At 45.8% G+C, this 20,362-nt stretch overlaps 1 protein-coding gene across 1 annotated transcript in view; it reads left to right on the forward strand.

The window, feature by feature from the left end:
• The window catches only part of GRIN2B (glutamate ionotropic receptor NMDA type subunit 2B), a 259,391-nt gene that overhangs the window by 224,458 nt on the left and 14,571 nt on the right, over positions 1-20,362 (forward strand). Inside the window, exon 9 of the mRNA XM_074983934.1 lies at positions 20,054-20,214. Within this exon, the coding sequence (XP_074840035.1) occupies positions 20,054-20,214 (161 nt within the window). The remainder of the gene's footprint in view (positions 1-20,053; positions 20,215-20,362) is intronic.

Below are 20,362 nucleotides of genomic sequence, written 5' to 3' on the forward strand. Positions count from 1 at the left end.
AAAGCTCTTTCTGCTCTATGACAAGATAAACCCAGTTCTGGGGCCAGATCCCCTAGTGCAGCCTGGCCCTTTATGCCACAGGCAGGAAGTTGCGTGACAGATTCATTTATATTTTTAATGGAATGAAATATGTCAGTGAATAACCCCAGCCTGCACAGTAGCCCTCGAGGTGTTTGATATTATCTTCATTACGGTTCATGCGTTCTCCACATTTTCACATTTCATTGTGCCACAATTTTTTACATTGACACATTCCTGCAGGGCAGAAGCTCTCAGGGAGAAAGCTGGAGGTTTTGGCAGCTGGGTAAGGGACAACTGGGGCTTTTGGCACCAGAGAAAGCATTGTAATTGTATGGGATCATGGGATAAATGTATTAGCTGGAACTGTCTGTTAAAATGATCATCACTAAAGTTAGGTGTTGACATTAATGTAACGTTATTAGGTTTCACAATGAACAACTACTTTGTGAACTGAGTGCGTTCAGGTTGCATGCAGACTCAGGAAGATAATGACCCACGTGTTCACACTCTGTATATTTTAAGGTATTCTTCTTCACTCATGAGGAGGTGCATATAAAATACGAAGTTGATTCTGAGTCAAATTTCACAGCTTTAGGTTCATGGAAGGCGTTGGACCTTGGTCACGTTGTCAACGATGTTATTGTAGGGTTGCTGTAATGAAGTGGGTCTGGGTCTTCTTTACCCCACTTTGTTTATACATTTATAAGTGTTTTGGATATTTTCTACCCAGCAACCCAAGTTTATGAAAGCAGAGAAGGCCGGCAGCACATTGTCTGCTAATCTGAGTGTTGTGTACACGTGGATTCCATTGCCGGGGTGATAGAATTGCAGTTTTGCAACCACATTTGGAACTAGGTGAAATTGGCATAGCGACAATTCAAGGGGTTTCATAGCAGCTTAGGCCCAAGCTTCACCCAGTGAGGGGGGAGGCCAGGAAAACTGTGCTTCAGCCAGAAGCCCTCTGAGTAAATAAGGCACGACTACATCTTAATGGGTTTTCACTCATTTCACACCTGAAGGGGCACTAGCACCAATGACAGAATTTTCAAGCAGCAATCCGTAAATCCTTGAGCGGCTGCTGAATGCCCTAATCTTTCTGGTTGAAAGTCACACCTTATGCAGAGGGTACCCCACACATTCCTTATATCTCTTATGCCCCACTTATGTGCTCAGTACAGGGTTTCAATAGACCTCGTGTGCTGCATAGTCCTTTGTACTGGCTCTTTGCAGAAGGGTGAACTCAGGATGAGCAACATGAGTTGTGAGTTCTCTCTAGCCATTGTAGAACTGTCACTAGATTAGCTCATGCCACTTGGTTAGGCAGAAGTGATCATGTGAGGAGACAATAGCTGACAAGCCACAGAAGGCCAAGAAGAAAACAAAGGTACATCCTTGTAAGGAGTCAAAGGCACCTAGGTTCTCTGGGGAGATCTTTTCTCTGCCTGCCAAGCAACTAAATCAGGCCTTGAGCAGTCATTGGGGCAGCAAAACACACCTAGCCTGTCATATGTTCTGGAGAGGGAAAAGTTCCTCTAGCAAGACATGGGTCAGTGGACAAAACAGACTAAGCTAATACTCTGGGCGTGGTCGCTGAGCATAGCATATTGGCATTTCTCACAGTCGTCTCCTAGACGTCTTGGATCTGCTAGCAAATATAGAGATGGCAGGTTGAGGATCTCATCTTAGCTGTGGAGGAGTTCCAAAATGCCAAATGTAGTAAGAAGGGAAAAAAGTCTATCACCAGCTGTGGTTTTGTATCTTCAATCAAGTTCAAGGTAATTACTGTTGAGGCCATTTCCCCAGCTGATGTCTCCTTGGATATAAGGGTATGCTCTAGAACAGGTGCTAGAGTGCTACACTCTCAGCTTTTGGCTTCCCCACAAAGCAGCCAAATAATTGTACAGACTAAAATTCCCCTACTTTTAGAGACTGGCTTCTTCCGGACCTCTCCTAACATGTTTCCTTACCCTTCTGATGCTATGCAGAGATCTTAGCAAACTTTTGAAGTTCACCCCCTCTCCCCTCCCTCCCCTCTTCTCCTGTGCCTAATGCTGGCATGCTCCTTGCTGTCCCTGTGGAAAATAAGTTTGGCAACACTACTCTTTTCTAGGCAAGAATTAATGAGTGGGTTGTTCCAGATTGTCTCGCTACTTCACCTGTTAATTTCTCCAAGTTATAAGGCTTACGCTGATAAAATCATGCTCTGTGCACTGGTTTCTAAAGTAGATTCATTTGTAGCCAGTCTGGGGGAGGGAAATCCATTGAAGCCAATGTTGTCTCCAAGAAACCCCTAAGCATATGTATGGGTGATCTTTTAAAAAGGTCCCAAGAATTCTCTAAGCACTTCAGCCCTTTCCATGTACTTGCTGTACTCAGATGGGGCTGTGAATGACTCACTGAACAACACTGCTCTGCTCGGAGTGCTCTTCTTAGGCTGCCAACACCACCCTTAACCCAGGGGACTGTTACCTTGATCTGACCACCTATGTCAGCTTAGCCCAGGTGTGCACATCCCCATACTAAAGTCTTACCCACATTATGGAATATTAATTATTTTTTAGGATATGTTCCATGATTCTTTGTGCTGAGACATTCTAGGGTTTCTCGCCAATCAATGGCAGGAGAAATTCTCTGTCCCTTAGAGGGTAATTGTAGGAAGGGCAATGAAAGACTGTCATTGCTTCAGTGATCTAACTTCTGTCCTCACTGCAGAGTGAGGGGGTTTCTGCCTGTGTGAAAGCCTCCTTTTTATTGTTAGCCCCAGATGCACCTACCAACTAGCTTAAGTTTAAAGCAGGACTAAACTCAGGTGACATGGTTTTGTGTGTGGCTGAGAAAGGATCGGAGGCAACACCCAAGTAAGAGTCCAGGTTAGCTCATACCCTTGTACAGGAAATTCTCTGCCCTTCAAGACATGGGATCTGGTTCATTCAGCTAGTGGAACCCAGGCTGTGGTCCTGGTGTTGTGAATTCCAGCTAGAGGAACCTCACAGCACACAGCAGAGTAGGCCAGCTGAGATGCTTGCTCTTCAGGATTCACTAAGGCGGGGATGAGGCCAGTTATGAGACCGTGGATTATCACTACCACATAGACAGTTCAGTGGATGTTTTCCCATATTATGACCAGGTCTCTGGGCGCAATTCATTAACAACCGTCTCCCAGCAGCACTCCTGGGCCTCCTTCCTGGCTGTTCCAGGGGGATGACACCCACACTGTGGGTTACACGTAAACTGTGTTCTCTCAATCTTTAACATAGCCAGGTTGCTAAGGTGGCTTGCCCCTCTGGCCAAACCCTAAAATCCATCCCTTCCAGGATATCATCTCCTCTTCCTGCCACAGCTCTCCGTCTGCAGCAGCACTTCTTCAGCTAAGTAACACCCTACTTGAGCATCGTCACCAGCAGAACCATCCCTGTTACAGTGCTGTTTGCAATTTTCAGCAACCAGCCTCTTTCCTTTCCTAGGCCTCCTCTTTTTGTGCCCTTCCCCTCCCACCAATGCAGTCTTGGCTCTTGGACACAAGGCAGTCAGCCAAAATTCACTCAGGGACAGCTGAGCCTCCAACCTTCTTAAAAGGCTGGCTCAGCCTGTGAGCCCAGGAACCTGGCGGGTGCATTGATTTAGATTCTCTCCTGAGTTAAGACCCAGTTGACACTGCAGAGAAGAGTTGGGATCTGGGTACAGCTTCTGCATTCTGAAACGGCTGTGGCTGCGGTGTCAATGAAAGAAGACTTGGGCCTGGTCTCATAGTGACAGGTAGTATATGCTTCCTAAGGGATCATGTGCTAGCTGTGAATTGGCATTACGAAGCATACCTTAAACCTCTTCCCATTTGTGCACACAATCTGGCATGCCCACCTGCCACACTGCTCCCTCCTCTGACTGTTGGAGCAGTTGGTGTCAGAGGGCTTTTTGCTGGTGGAAAATTCCTCTCCATCTGTGTGTTGCGCTCCTTTGTGACATGATCTGAGGAGCACAAAGGGGTCAGAACAGCAGCAGTGAATCTTGCCCTCTGACTCATACTGAAGGCTGCCAATCATTGCTCTGAGTTAGAAGCTTTTGGGAAGGCCCTGTTTGCCCTTAAGAAGTCTTTGTTTCATGCAGGCCAGGAAGTCTTGATCTGGACAGACTGCTCAGCAATTGTGGCCTGCTTGTAATAGGGGTAAAGAACAAAGCGTGCTTAAAGGCCAAACTTGACTTTGAGTTTAGTGAGGTCAAAATAAATTTAACGGCTCTGGTGGCTGTCATTTTCCCAGGAATAAATCACCCCAGCTGTGTCCAGGCATTCTGGTTCTTAGTATCCCAACAGCATCTACCTCTCTTGTAGTACTTTGCCTTCTTGCCAAATGTCCCTGTTTCAGAGTTCTGCATCCAGCTACTGGGCTGGGTTTTAATAAGAAGACATAACCCACCTTCTGATAATGAGTGTTTCAGATAGTCTTAGAGAAACAAGTGGCTGCTGTATTTCAGTTTTCTGAAGGCAATTAATACAGAAATCAGAACGTAAATGAAATACTGTATGAAATAATCTGCTAGCTATACACATCTTTCTATTCACATACATTAGTCATAAAATAAAAGCAAATGTGAATGGCCAGCAGTGCATATAAATAATGCTTGTGGAGATGAGAAAAATTAAAAAAAAAATAAAATTAACAAAATAACTAGGGTCTATATATTGGTTGAAAATGCCTAAGAACCTTCCTAAGAAACGCACCAAAGTAATCATCTGATAATTGACATGAAGTGCAGAGAAGTGGCCATCTAGCTCTTTGTAAATTAATGTAGATAGTCTAGGTTTCGCATGCACTTACAATTTTTAAGAAGTTAATGAAATATGAAGCAAAGACCCATGGGCTGTGCAGCACATTAAACTAAGTTGTACAACTAGGTCTGTGGATATGCAAAGCACTTAAGCACGTGCTTAACTTTGAGCATGTGACTAGCCACACACACAAGGAGGGTGAGAAATTGTTCTCAGTGGTGTCAGATGGCAGAACAAGGAGTAATGGTCAGAAGTTGAAGAGGGAAAGGTGTAGGTTAGATATTAGGAAAACTTCACCAGGCGGGTGGTGAAGCATTGGAATGCGTTGCCTAGAGAGGTGGTGGATTCTCCATCCCTTGAGGTTTTTAAGTTCTGGCTGGACAGGGTCCTGGCTGATATGACTTAGTAGGGGTTGATGCTGCTTGAAGCAGGGGGCTGGACTAGATGACCTCCTGAGGTCCCTTCCAGCCCTATGGTTCTGTGATTCTGTGATTCTGATTTCCACTTGTACGATTAAAGTTAAACGTGGGCCCATGTGCTCTACTGGGCCATGTGGTGTGGTCATCTATAGCAAATCTCTGCTCAGGAGGAGGCTAGAAAGAATGCCAGGTGGAAACTCTGTTTACAGAAGCTGGGTCTACACTCGCCAAGGGAGATCGAACGCTTAGGCTCGATCTTCCAGGGTGCCATTTTGGCATGTGTGAAATGGTGCATTCTGGGGTCAGTGTTGACCTCGGAACTACTTGCCAGCCGGCAAGGATTAAAGAATTCCAATGGGAGGAACAATCCCATTGGCATTCTGCCGCGAGGACGGGGATGAATATTGACAGCTGCTAGATCTATTTTTGGTATGAAATTGGCATACCTAAAATTGCATAGCAGCCATCACTATTCAAGGTAAGTATAGACCCAGCCAGATCTCCTGAGGGATTCAGGAGTTGGGTTCGCCTGCTAATGCACCTTAAAAGTGTGCAGAAAGGGAAACCAGTTAGCCATGTGTCTTGGAGGTAGCAGCGGAGCTTGTAAGAGGGCACTTAACACCAACACAATATTCTTTTAGAGGGTGGGATATTTGTTTGGATGTATGTGACAAAAAGAGACGTGTACGTGGCAACTTTAAAAGGTGGAAATAGTGCAGCTGTTTCTGTGGCTGCACAATTATATTATTCAAGTGACCTTAGCTGAGGTTAGGAGTTAGCTGGACAAAAGTCAGGCATTTCATAAAGATCACAAAGCTACTTCAACTCTGTCCTTTTGCATGTAATGCCAGTTTTTCTTACATTCTCTTAGAGTCCTGGCTTATGTCACTGTGACATTGCACTGCCATATTTTTATGGCAATATGTTTTTGAATATGCTTCATGCAAATTGTGGCATGTAACCTACCCTTGGAGAGCTTGTAATCCACTGAATTTGTACGCATGTATCCTTCTTGTATTTGAAGTTAGCAGTATGAAGTCTAAACCTATGTATATATATTAGTGCTAATGAAGGCCATATTTGAGGAACTTAATGGCCTGGTGCTCATGACAAGGATCTGTTAATAGTCTTGTTGTGAATAGTCTTGTTGTTCCTGCAAGCCTGAATTATCAGGCTGGCCTCCCTTGATTTTGGGAACTACGTGATGGTCACCCCAATTGTCCTGTGAATGGGAGGAACTTGGGTTTGTGGGTCTGGTGTGGGATGACAGCACGGGTCATCCCCTGCACTCACTGCATGGGTGGCAGGAGCCAGAGCAGCCCAGCAGCCTGCTCCACCTGCCCTGCTATCCTCACAGCCCACTGCGTTTGGCTTGTCTGTGGTGGTGGGAGATGGAGAGCCTCGACCCAGGGAATGTCCTGCTGCCATGGAGAAGCAGGACACAGTGGGCTGGGAGAGGCGGTGGGGCAGGATAGAGTAGGCTGCTGTTACCTGCATGGTGAGTGTGTGTGGGGGGTGACCCCGGCTGCCACCATGTCAGGCCTCTGTAATCCATGGGCCACATAACTTGGAGTAGGAGATAAGGAGGTGGGGTGGGGTGGTGCTGGGGCAGCACTTGGGGAAGAAGTAGAGCAGGGGCACAGGTGAAGCCTGTGATGGGTGGAGGATTGCCCCATTCCCTGCATCTCAGGCACTGGGAGGGAAGTTGCCCCAGACCTCAGGCCCCTCTCAGGATGGCCATGAGCTTAGCTGTTGTGTTTGTTTTATTTAGCTTAGTGACTTACTTTGATCTGTCTGTTATCACTTGCAACCACATAAATCACTTTAGTTTATTATCAAACCCAGTCATCAAGCCACACTCATGCATCTGATAAATCAGGTCTTTGCCCATGAAAGCTTATACTCCAAAATATCTGTTAGTGTTATAAGGTGCCACAGGAATTCTTGTTGTTATCAAACCCAGTGTAAGTAATTGTGGAGGGGAGACAATGGCTATGCATACCTCTCTTTCATTGATAAAGGGAATGAACAACTTATGAGTTGACTCTGTACAAAACTTTTATACAACATGAGATAGATTTATTGTGGTGGGAGGTTGCCCATTGGGGGTGTGCATTTTGGTGCAGTGTCAAGTCCCTGTAGCCGCACCTTCTCAGAGCTGACAAGTATCAGTGAGGTAGCCATGTTAGTTTGTATGTTCTCTTGTTTTCCTTGCAAGGCCAGTCTCGTAGCAGGTGGCTTCTGGGTACTCGTCTGGCTCTGTCAATCTGTTTCCTCACTTCCCAATACCCACCTAAGGAAGTGAGGAAACAGATTGACAAAGCCAGACGGGTACCCAGAAGCCACCTGCTACAAGACAGGCCTTGCAAGGAAAACAAGAGAACACCACTGGCCATCACATACAGCCCCTACTTAAGGCCTTACCAGCGTATCATCAGTGATGTGCAACCCATCCTGGACAACGATCCTTCACTGTTACAGACCTTGGGAGGCAGGCCTGTTCTCGCCTACAGACAGCCTGCCAACCTTAAACAAATTCTCACCAGCAACTATAGACCACAACACAGTAACTCTAAACCTGGAACCAATCCCTGCAACAAACCTCACTGCCAACTCTGCTCACATACCTACACCAGCGTTATCATCACAGGACCTAACATCAACCACACCATCAGGAGCTCCTTTACCTGCACATCTACTAATATAATATATGCCATCATGTGCCAGCGATGCCCCACTGCAATTTACATTGACCAAACCGGACAGTCTCTACATGAAAGAATAAATGGACATAAATCAGACATAAGGAACAGTAATGTACAGAAACCTATGGATGAATACTTCAGTCTCCCTGGATGCTCAGTAACAGATTTAAAAGTAGCAGTCCTAAGACAAAGAAATTTCAAAAATCAAACGGAGAGAGAAATCTCTGAGCTGCAATTTATTTGCAAATTTGACTCCATCAACCAAGGATTAAACAGAGACTGGGAGTGGCTGGCCCATTACAAAAGCAGCTTCTCTGCCCCATTAAACTCTGACAATGGGCCACATTCCCCTGTCTGATCTGACTTGTTTTTGTCTCTTTTGATACATACTACTGATAATGGGCCATTTTCACTTTGCTGCATAGATCTTGTCAGCTCTGGCCCTCCCTTTTTCTGGGACCCCACTCTTTAAATACCCCTCTAAACCTCCCCCCCCAGCTCATGCATCTGATGAAGGGAATCTTTGCCCATGAAAGCTTATGCTCCAAAATATCTGTTAGTCTATAAGGTGCCACAGGACTTCTTGTTCTTTTCTGAGCTGAGTTACTCTCAGCGTCTGTGTTGCTCTGCTGTGGGTTCAGTAGGACAGTGTGGTGGGGCACCCCACAGGGCAGGTAGGCAGGCTTTGTGGTATGATTAGCCCAGCAAGTGATAGTCTCCAGGGGATCTCAGTGACCCAACCCTCACAGTCACATGCTATTTGGAAAAAAGGTGTTTATAATGAAATAGGATTGTACTTCTTTCTCCTCTGTCTCTCTAGTGAAACTGTTTCTCATATACTGGTTGACTTGTGCACTGTTTTCTGTGAAAAAAGTTACCTTTCTAGTTTACGTTAGATGTACATCTGCAGAACTTTCTATCATTGCATAATACAGGATATGTCTGTGAACTGAACATATGAAAGATTTAGTTGAAGTTCACATTTAAGGCTGAATTTCCTGACTTCTGTGCAGTATGATGATCCCTCTGTGCATCATTATAAATGGTCAGTTACTAATATATGGCCAATGGGAATTTATTCACCCTTATGCATGCAGTGGGTTAAGCACAAATTGTACCATCTTCAGACCAGGCTTGGCTTTCAAAATTCAGTGAGATCCTCAGAACAAGACACTGTGCTTGAAGAAAATTGGTTCTGTAGGTTTGACGATATGGCTGTTTAAAATCATCAGGGTTTAAAACATACTGTTTCTCCCACCTCTCTCTCTTCTTTCATATCTCTCCTTTTTTAAACCTCGACTCAACAAGAGTGCTTTAGGATGCCGGTGAGGCTATGATGTGCTTTAGCTTTGAGTCACAAGATCCTCTCTCTTCCAGGGCTCTGCAGGGATTAATGGCAGTAAAAACTTGTAATGGGGCTCTTCAGAATTAACGGTAGGAATTTAAGCAGATAAGAGACAAACGTGCTGAGTAAGGCTCTGGGTTTGATGCATCCCTTTCTAGCGAAGGGAGATGCAATTCTGGGATCTTTGCTGCACTCATGGCAATATGAGGGGATTGACCCAATCCCTATCTTCCTCTGTGTTATGTAGAATGGCAGACTAGGTAATCACCAGAGTTGTCCTGTCCATAGGAGGTTTGGAGCAGCCCCCCGCCCCCTCCAGACCCTGCGCTTTGGGATCCCCCACGGCAGCTGCCTTAAATCATCCAATGGATGGGTCCCAGCACAGTCTGGGGGATGACCTGGCGGGGAGGGGAGTGGCATGGCACAGGGCAGAAGCAGTGGTCATCCCTGTACCAGAGCAGTGGGAGCTGGAGCATCCGGCAGACTGCTTCATTCTGCCCCACTGCCCTCTCCCAGTCTGCTGTGCTCAGCTCCCACTGCCACAGTGAGTGAAGCGGGGAGGGTGGGACCAATCACTGCTGCTGCCCCACTCCAGGCCCCCCTTGGTAATGTCCCAGCTGGCATTGCCTGAGGGAGAGGGCGGTGGTAAGGGGCAGGGCAGAGTAAAGCAGAGGAAGGGCTTGGAGGAAGGAGTGGGTGGGAGCAGGCAGGGTGGTGCAGAAGCTGGGTGGGGGCAGGATGTTTGGGAGGTAGCCCTGAACCCCACATTTGGAGCACTCGGGTGGGGTTTCCCAGGGCCTGTGCCCAGGGACATCCCTGATGATCACAGGGGTTCTATCTGACCTAGGAATCTGTCAATCTATAATCTACTCTTACTGCACTGGCACTGCACTGGCATCACTATCTATTTACTGGTCCTTTTTTTTTCTTGTAATCTTCACTCCCTGTTAACCTTTAGGGGACTGCAGCTATATCTGACCACTTTCATGTTCGTTTGGCTGGCAGTCTGGGAAACGCCAACCACTTGAGAATTGTAACGAAAAGGAACAAAGATTTGTTTTGTTTCCTACTTCTGTGTGAGCCAACGAAGGAAGACGCAAAGGTTGTTTTTATTGATTACTTATGTAGTACTATAACTATGGGTGACACTTTGCAGTCTAATAAAAGACAATGGCTCTGCTATAGGAGAGTTTATGGTCTACAAGCTGTGAACTGCTCTATGCATCTCAATGGGCTTTTAACTCTGAAGCTTCATGATAGGAGAAAGAGAGGCTGTGGGTTAGGTGAAAAGGGATCTTTGCATTGCTTTGTTAACAGGCACAACTTGATGCAACATTTATTTTTTCAGTACGGTAGATTGCAAGCTGCATGGGGGCAGAGACTCTGTTTTCCAATGTATGTGTACAAAGCCTGGAGAAGTGAAGCCCTGATCCCTATCGGGACCTTTGGATGATAGTGCAGTATAAGTAAAGGTAGTTTTAAAATGTACTCTGAAGAGAATTCTAGAGTTTACAATTACACAGGGTAAAATCCTGGTTCCACTGAAGTCAATAGGAGTTTTACCATTGATTTCAGTGGGGCCAGATTTTCACCTCAGTGGCCCAACTTTCAACTCGGTGGCCAGTACTCCAGGCTCACCTGCAGATTAGCTTTCAGCACTGGCAGGTTTGCCACTACTTGTGCTCCGTTCCATGATAGCGTAACTCTGAATATAAATCCCTGAACTTCACTTGCCTTCTTTAGAAGAGCTGGTCAGAAATGGGAATTGTTTACAAAAAATTGTGCAGAAATATGTGTCTCCTTATTTTGTGAGAACATTTAATATGTCTTGACTCGCTCTGTTCTTTGCAGTCAGATTGATTTCCAGCGCCTGTGTACCGTGCTGTTCACTGCCACCCCTTGATCTTTTTCACTCTTATTGAATCCCAGGCTTCTCCCTCCGATTGAATATCTATGCTTCTGATTATGCTTCCCCTAACATATTAGTGTGCCTTTGTCCAAGTGGAATCTCACTTTATTTCCTTCTCACTGTTTGCCTGGGAGTTTATTACGTGGTTTATCCCCCATTGTATTTAAAGGGACGATTGACTTCATAATACAGAATATATGGTAGGATTTCATGTTGTAAGTGGTGCCCCATCGCAAGACCGTCCCACACTCGCTATGCAAGCACAGTCACAAATAAAAGCTAACTACAGGTGCCCACTTTTAACGCATATCTGGTAACCCACTGAATTGTAACACTTGTAGCCTGGTCTCCACCAGTAAATTAATTCAGCATAATAATATCTCTCAGGGGTGTGAAACATCCACATCCCTGAGCCAGCATCAAAGCTGATAAAAGCCTCTGTGTAGAGATAGCACTAGATTGATGGAAGAATTTTTCTCTTGACCCTGCTACTACCTGACAAGAGTGTCCCTCTCATCCGCGTCAGTAGTGTCTACACTGAAGTGCTGCAACAGCACAGCTAAGCCACTGTAGCATTTTAAATGTGGAGAAGCCCAAAGTTTACGCTAATATATCATGTGTTAGTGTGCAAACGGGCCTTAGCATTCTGCTTGACTGACAGGCTAAGTGATCGCAGGGTGAGCATGGATTTCTTTTGGTGAAGAGGCTTGAGGTACATCTAGAGACCTGACGGAGGTGAGGTGCGTGGCCCGATGGGCGTGCACTGGTGACACACGATAGCTCTGTGGTGAGGAGGCAGCAGGGATTGTATACCCAGTGATCTAGTCCTGATGTATAACAGCGTTCTGGTGGCGAGTGTGTGTGCTAAGGCCTGGTCATGAAGAGGCTGCAGAGCCATGATGTATGTGTAGTGATTGAGTCAATGGAGGAGCGACATAGCCCCAGAGAGTGCAGGGGGATATGGTTGATAAGTAGCCCTGAGTTGCAGTCTGGGCAGAGAAGAGGCTATACAGCTCTGAAGTAAGCTGATAGTGATCCATTTAATACAGAGACGGTTCAGCCCTGACATGCATAGAAATCCAGTCAGTGAAGAGACTGTATAGTCCCACTGTGAGCATTTCTTTGGCAATAATTACATGTGACGAAAACTGCTTCCACCAATCGGATCACTGCTTTCATCTCAGCCATTTTACAAGGACAACTATTTTTAAACTTGCTATTTTTGAACTTCCTTATTTTTTTTTCACCTCTGAATTGTTCCCAGCTCACTCCTTTTCTTTGCCTGACCCAGTGGTGTCACTATTTCACCTGCTGGCATTCTAGCATCTTGCACATTTGCTAAGTGGAGCCCTCCCTCCCATCCCAGCAACTTTCTGGGGGAGTTTAATCTAATTCTTAGCAAATGTTGTTACAGTCAGCAGCACAGTCAGCAGCATTAATACCAATACCCCCCCGGGACGCATCTAAGCTGTACACCGAACAAGGCACTGAGCGCAAGAAGGCCAGGGAATTTGGAACACCACAGGGCATTTGTGAATGTGAGCAAGCACAAGCGCAAGGCCTGAGGGAACTGAATGCATTATCAGGACCTCCCAATGCTGTACATTAGATTTGACATTGACATTGACCCCTCATGCTGTCATTGAGCACCAAGGCAGTGTATTTTTTCATTGTGAGTGAAGAGAGAAGTCAAGGGACTCGAGTTTCACCACTGGAGTTCTAGGTTTGAATCCTGTCATGGAAATCAGCTGTGCAGGTGGAAGGCACTTTTATACCAATATAACTGTATCCCCCTAGGGTGGTACAAGATTTGTGCAGGCAAGCTCTTAGAAGGGAATGAATACAGCCACAGACTCCGATAGTAACGAATATATGTATTCCAGTCACGCTAAAAATGTTATCAGGCACATTCCAATTACAGATCAAGGCACAGTCTCTGCTCTGAATGTAAAAAAGACAAGAATGAAGGAGGAGGCAGAGGGGTACTGTCCAGTAGCAAAGTGATCTGGATGATTATAAGCCTATATCTCAATAGAAAGAGCTGTGCACCCTTTCATTTTGCCATGTTTACTTTTTAATATGATGTCTTTGTAAAGTTCTGAGGTCACAGTCAGATAGGTCCCAGGTGCAGACAGTGTGGAAATTTAATGACTCAACCAAACATAGGCCACGTACCGACTCTGGTAAATGTGAGATACACAGAATTAATGGGATGAAATTCAGGGGTAAAACATATAGGCTGACTATTAGGAACAGTTTCCTAAAACTGAGCTCTGCTGAGCTGTGAAACCATTCCCCCAGGAAAGTGGTGAAAGTCCTGTCATGTGAGACAAGTAGATCTAGACTGGACAAAGCACTAAAAAATGTGCTTGAAGGAACAACTTTGCACAGGCCAGCAGATGGACTAGATAAGAGGTAAGCAAACTTTGTCAATTGGGCCCCACTTTTCATCCCTGCAATTAGCAGCCCCTGCCCCCCAACCTGTCTAATGTAATCCAGACCAATGGAAATTTTGGTTATGTTCATATGAAAAAAACCAACCTTTTTTGGCACATGTAAGAAAATAAGTCTGTAGAATGTAAAACTTTATTAATTGGTATATAAATGTAAATACACACACATTAAAATATCAAAACAAAAAGCAGTCAAGTAGCACTTTAAAGACTAGCAAAATAATTTATTAGGTGAGCTTTCGTGGGACAGACCCACTGTCTGTCCCACGAAAGCTCATGTAATAAATTATTTTGCTAGTCTTTAAAGTGCTACTTGACTGCTTTTTGTTTTGATAGTATATAGACTAGCACGGCTCCCTCTCTGTTACTATTCAACACATTAAAATAGTGACGTATTTCAACATTTTTAATTATATGGATAAGCCTGAGAAGCAGCAGCCAATCATGCTGTGCCCCCCCTTAGGAAAGTTCATGCTCCCCCCCCCGGGGCCCACCCTCCCACTTTGCACACCCCTGGACTAGATAACCAAGTAGGTCTTTTTCATATCTCATTACTATGATAAGATCAATCCTGAGGGAAAGCCACACAGCAGCTTCTGATTCACTGAGAGACATGGCTGGATGCTTGCAGACACTCCAGCATGTCTTAATGAATTTGAATGATCTCAGGAAACACATAGAAAATGAAATCTCTCTCTAGCACAGATTCATACATATAGACACCACATACGGTACACACCCATCATCTCACACTGTTTTTCATTCTGCGTCACCCATACACGTGTGACTTGTCTCATTCTCACTCACACATGTCATAACACATCTCCACACACATCACACAACATTGGGCACACTTTGGCCCAGAGTACACTTCAGTGTTTCCTTGGCACAGCCACGTTGGTTGTGGGTGTTGATTTTTTTTTTGCCACCTCTGACTGACATAGTTATGCCGGCAAAAGCACTAAAATAGATTCACTTACAGCAGCAGAAAAAGTCTTTTTTGCTGGCATAGATTATTCAATTCAGGGAACACATTTAAGCTGTCCCAGCAATAGAAGTCTTTTCTGGTTTAAGCTGCGTCTTCATTAGGGCTGTTAGCCAGCCAGTACTGTATAGCTCTAATTAGAGAGCCTTTCTGGCACAGACAATGCCTGTAACATATACAGAACCATGTGCAGATGCATTTTTCTCTGGGAACCATTTGGTGATGGACTGTATATTTCTTTTTTAAAAATCTCCAGTTAATTATGTCTTTCCCACTTATCCTTGCCAGTCCCAGCTGTCTGAATGGGAGGAAGACTGTCACCTGTTTCATTATGCAGACTGCTCTCCAAACAGCTGACAACAGTGCAGCCTAGCCTTCTATGCGGCATGGCTCCAAATTGCTAATAAGATCCCATTGCCAGACAAGTTGCTTAGTCCACTGCTGCTGAAAGCTCTCATGAAGGAGTGGGGAGGGGGGGAAGCAGGAAGTGAAACTTTGATTGGCTGGCAGCCCTGGGCATAGTACTTGTTTAAACCGCTTCAGCACTGGTAAGATCTCAGTCCTTGAGGGGGTGCCTTCCAGAAGTCACTGCTAGGTTTTGATGTACTATTTCTCTCTGTCAGCAGGAGAAGTTGGAATCTGAATGAGGTGCAGCTATTAACATACATAGCCACTGGAATACATACCCAGATACAGCCAGAACCACACCAAAGCACTTTTGAGGATAAGCACTCAGACGTTATTCTATCCTGATAGGCTGGGACAGGTCCCCTCAGCCCCACAGAGTACATATGGGCATTCCCTTTGTCCACTCCCCTCTAACTCACCGCACATGGAGATTGTTCCTCCATTTGTGTTGTTGCTTGTCTGTCCCTCACCCCCTTCCCTGTAAGAAGAGGAGTTTCTCTCAATCTGTAGCCCACATATGGATGCATCTGGTGAGCCTTGCTTGCCTGCGGGCTGAGTAGCTGTGCCACTGGTTATTTCTAGAAGGGGTGTTTAAAACGCTTGGTGAGGGAGCAGCTTAGAGATGTGGGAATTAGACACAGATCCTTTACATAAGCATCCACATTTAATTTCTGAACCTATACATAATAAGTGCCCTCTCCCAGTGACCTTCTCCATATAATGCTCCCCCAGCAGGTCTCAGCCAGCGTCTGTCCTTTATTGTCTTCTAGAGAGTCCTCACATCTGCTTTGCCCTCCCAGAGCTGTCATCTTCTGGGGAACAGGGAAGGGAGGCCACTCCCCCACTTTGGTTCCTTCAGTGGCAGCCAGGAAACATACCCCCCCACCCACCCTCCCAAGAACTGCAGCAGCAGCTGGCAATCCCACCTGCCTCCTTTGGCTCTCCCAGTAAAAGCTAATTGACTGGATCCCCCATTCAGCCTATGTGGTGAGCCAGGAGGAGGTCCATTCCTCTCCCACAGACTCCCTGCTCCCAATGTGCACTGCTGGCATTTTCTGGGGGAGTAAATGGCCATTCATCTCGGCTACTAATTATTGCATTGGGGGGCAATAAACGCAAGCAGAAAAGCTCAGCTTGTCCTGCTGGTCCTGGCTCTTTAAAACTCACAACACGGTGGCCATTATGCACCCCTAGTGAGCCAGGATGTTTTCTGGTTCCTAGTGAAAAGGGCAGACACTGGATTCTCTCAGGTTGCTTCCCCTGAAAATTAAAAGTGTATGATCCAGTCTCTGAGGGAGAGAAATCTTCTCCTTTCCCCAGCCTCTTCATAGACTCATGGGGGCCAGGCGCTGCTGAGTGGCAGTTGGGCATCAGTTCTTGTCGATGTTACGACAACAAAGCCAGGAGTCCGGGGATGAATATTTATGTGTCTTCCTGCCAAGCTTTACAGCCAAGGTTGCTGGGTCTGAGTGTCATCTGGAACCTTGCATATGATTTCTAATCACACTCTTTGCAGGGCTGCAGTGTGCATGGTGATGCTGAGTGGGCAGGAGTGGGTCGAAGTTGCATCTGCCTAGCTGCCTTCCCTTGAACAAAGAGAGTGGGTTTTTTTAAAGGCATAGTTGTGACGGTACCATGGGTGTCGATTTCAGAGCAGCCATTCTTACCAGTGATGGTTTCTCAGGCCAATATATTCCATTTGTAGGGAATGATAGTGTCCTTCACTAGGAGCAGGTTTGACTTAGCAGACTGAGAAGAAGGTCTGCTGGGGGGGCAGAGGAGGGCACGAGGGGGTTCAGGGACCATGGTTGTGTTTGACACCACTCTATATGGTAAGGCAATGTGACTCTATTCCTTTTAACTTCAGCAGGTGGTAGCAGTTGCAGAAACAGGGCAGGCAAGGTGTGTGGCACTTTGGGAAATGGGTAAAAGGGGGCACTGCCAGGCCAGGGCTACTCCTTCCCCAGCACTCTTCTGCCCAGGGGCCCAAAACTATACAAGGAAGACCCCCACATACACATGCTATGGGGGCACTAAGACCCAGGTGGTAAGTCTCTTCTGTCCTGCTATGTGGTCTTGTGGAAAAACTGCAGGAAAGAACCAATCAGTGACTCCAGCCAGGAGCAGGAGCAACCCAAGAAGCTGCCTAAAAAGGGATTTTTCACTCATGGGGAGAACTTGCTGACTGGACTTTCTCTTCCCTGTGCGGATTGGCTGTGTGCACCAACCCCATCTCTTTTCTTCCTGGCCTCTTCAGTGCATACCTGCCCTTCTTCTCCCTTGCCTGTCCTCTTCTCAGCCCATTCCTTTGAGCATCCCTCTCCCCACTTCACTTTTCATTTAGCTGCTCCTCCCTTGACTAACTCCACCCCACAAAAATAAATGATGGCCCGAACATACTAGCTGCCAAGATATTGTTCTCTCTGCTTGTGTGATAGATCGTTTCTTCCCTCCACCAAGGCCAGGCAAAATATGGCCCATGGGCCAGATATGGCCCACCAAGCACTAGATCCGGCCCATGGACATAGTGGGAATCTTAGACAGGCTCCCTGCCTGCCCCCACCACCCTGCACACCAGTCAGAAAACCAGCTGCAGGACCCTGATTCTTTTCCATAGCTGTGCGCAAGAGGGGAGAAGCATCACAATGTCATTGGCTGGTTTCTGGCCAATGGGAGCTTCCTGTTTCAAGCACCCCTTCTCCGGCTCCCAGGCTCATAGCTATTCACAGAAGCATATGGCCCCTGCCATGACTGGGCAGGCAGACAGCCTGCCTGTGAAATTAGCTGGACTGCTGGCTGGCTGTCGCCCAGGTAAGTCTCCCAAACAGATCCTGCCTCTGGCACTCCAGACCCTCCCCTACTCCGCCCCAACCTTAATCCTCTGTCCCCTCCTCCTCCACCCATACCTCACATAACCCTCTTCCTGCACCCATACCCCTCCCAGATCCTGCAACCCAATTCCCTGCCCCATGTCGCAGCCCCCTCCTGCCCTAGTCACAACCCAAACCCCTGTGCCCCATCCTGCACCCCAGTTCCTTACCCGAAGTTCCTTTCTGCTCCCAGCCTCCATCCGAAACCTTGCATGTCCTCCATTAATATCATGAAGAGTGTGGGCCTTGATCACTTAACCAAATTCTTGGAGTGCCCCACCCAATCAAAATTATTTCCCACCTTGTTCTATACAATGCCCATTTTGTCCATTTAAATGTTAAGTTTTTTGGGACAGGGACCGTCAGCTACTCAGTGTTTGTACAGTGCTTGGCTAACGCTGGGTCACCACCATAACTGAAATGAGGATGATTAATGGTAACTTGAACATGGTGCAGTGACTTTTCTCCTATCAAGGTTTGCTTGTATTACAGTTTGTGGTCATTTTGAGTGTGTCTGCTCCCTTTGAGAGGGACTCTGGGTTCTAAGATGCATTTTTTCGAAGTGTCAGCCTGTGTTTAGGAACCAAAGCTGGTACTTCCTGTTCATTGAGGAGCTACGGTGAATGCATTATCATTCTCTCTTGCACAGAAGATTCCCTAGCTTAGCCACGGTGGGGTTCACTGTTTCAGGTAGCAACACCTATACCACTGGTAGGGAATAAAAACGAATCTCCGCCACAGCTTTAGTTGTGAGTCAGCTGGCTTTTAGCTCAAACTGTAGAGGCTCCTGCACTAAGCTACAGAAGTCCCAGGTTTGAGTCAGTCTGTGGGCAGTTACACAAGCAGAGGGGATTGATACATACATACATGTATCGTATATATGTAGGTGTGATGTATTTCTGCCGGTAAGGGGAATGGCAAGGCAGGTGCAGACAAATACAAATGCTGCCTGGTTGCAACCTAAAAGGAAAGTTCTGCTATCACAGCCAATGCATACAATGTATTCTGTACGGTAAAGAGGACAGCTTTGCACACACATCCTGTACCTGACATATTCCATGCCTTACAGGGCAGTGGTACGCACACACGGACTCACACACCAGCCTGTTTTGTTATCTGAAAAAAATCTGGTCAGGCTTGGTCATTAGACCAAGAATTGAACTTAACACTGGTTGATCAAACAATGGCACTAAAAAGGTGGGCCACGCAAACTGTATTTCTGCAGTACCAGACAGAATTTTCTGTTGACCCAACTGATCAATACATGATTTCTTTTTTCTTTATGACTTTTTATTAGGTTCCTTGCTTGCAAATTTCTGTGCTTCTTCCTCTTCTTCCTGTTATACAGATTTTGGATTTTAAGGAGTTGATAATAGTCAGTGGTAAATTTTACTGCTCATAAAACTCCAGTGGGCATTGATTGTGACATGTGCTAGGCAATTGGCATATAAAGTCTCATTGTCTTGCTGTCATGGGGGAGTTTTACAATGAGTGTATTTCCTGGAAGCATTAAGAGGTTTGGAGGTTTACTTGCATCGTTCCTGTCTCAGTATCAGTGATTATTTGTGGTGGACATACATACTTTCAGCAGAAGTGGGTTGTTGAGTCAGGAGACATGCCCAAAAGCAGAAAGAAAACTCTTAGTTTGCCAAACTGGATGTGGAAATGTTGCAAGAAGAGACTTTTTGCATCATTATTTCAGTACTCACTGCCCTGGGAAGCGCAGAATTTGAAAAATGTACTGTTTTAGAAATCAGGTGATACAGTCAGGATAAAAATTATATGTTGTATTTTCAGATAATCCTCTCTTACCTGTGTTCTTAACCCGTGTACTAGGCTATCTTTTTAAATGAGGGTTTTTAAAAAATCTACTTTTTTTTCCCTTTATCATGGTTGGTTATCATTTGCACTTCTTTCAGACTGGAAAGAGTAAATAGATGAGTTTGGCCTCTCTCCTGTTTCTTAGGCAGCAGCCAGATACTGTTGTGTTTTGGAAGCAGGGAAATATTTAATTTCTTTTTTATTTTTTAAATCCACTCGACCTTAAAATAAGATTGGCTCTAACTTAGATGTTACAACAAATGTCCTTTCTCTGAACAAAGTGGATATTTTGATGCAAACTGCTGCTTATTGCTGAAAGATTCTGAAGATTTTTCTTTCTCTGCCTTTCCAGTTCCAGAAACCTAATGACTTCTCACCCCCTTTCCGCTTTGGGACGGTTCCCAATGGCAGCACAGAGAGGAACATTCGCAACAACTACCCTGAAATGCATAGCTACATGGTGAAGTTCAACCAGAGGGGAGTGGATGATGCCCTATTCTCACTGAAGACTGGGTGAGGCCTTTTCCTTGCAAACTTATCCATACCATGAACATGGCTTTTTTTCCTGCGTGTCTGGGGCTTTGAGGGTCGTTTTCCATAATTTATTGCAAAGGTGATAGTCACCATCACAGCTGCCAGAGTGATATGGCCGTGATGCTAT

This window comes from Carettochelys insculpta, chromosome 1 (genome assembly GCF_033958435.1).
Source record: "Carettochelys insculpta isolate YL-2023 chromosome 1, ASM3395843v1, whole genome shotgun sequence".
NCBI classification, from domain to species: domain Eukaryota; kingdom Metazoa; phylum Chordata; order Testudines; family Carettochelyidae; genus Carettochelys; species Carettochelys insculpta.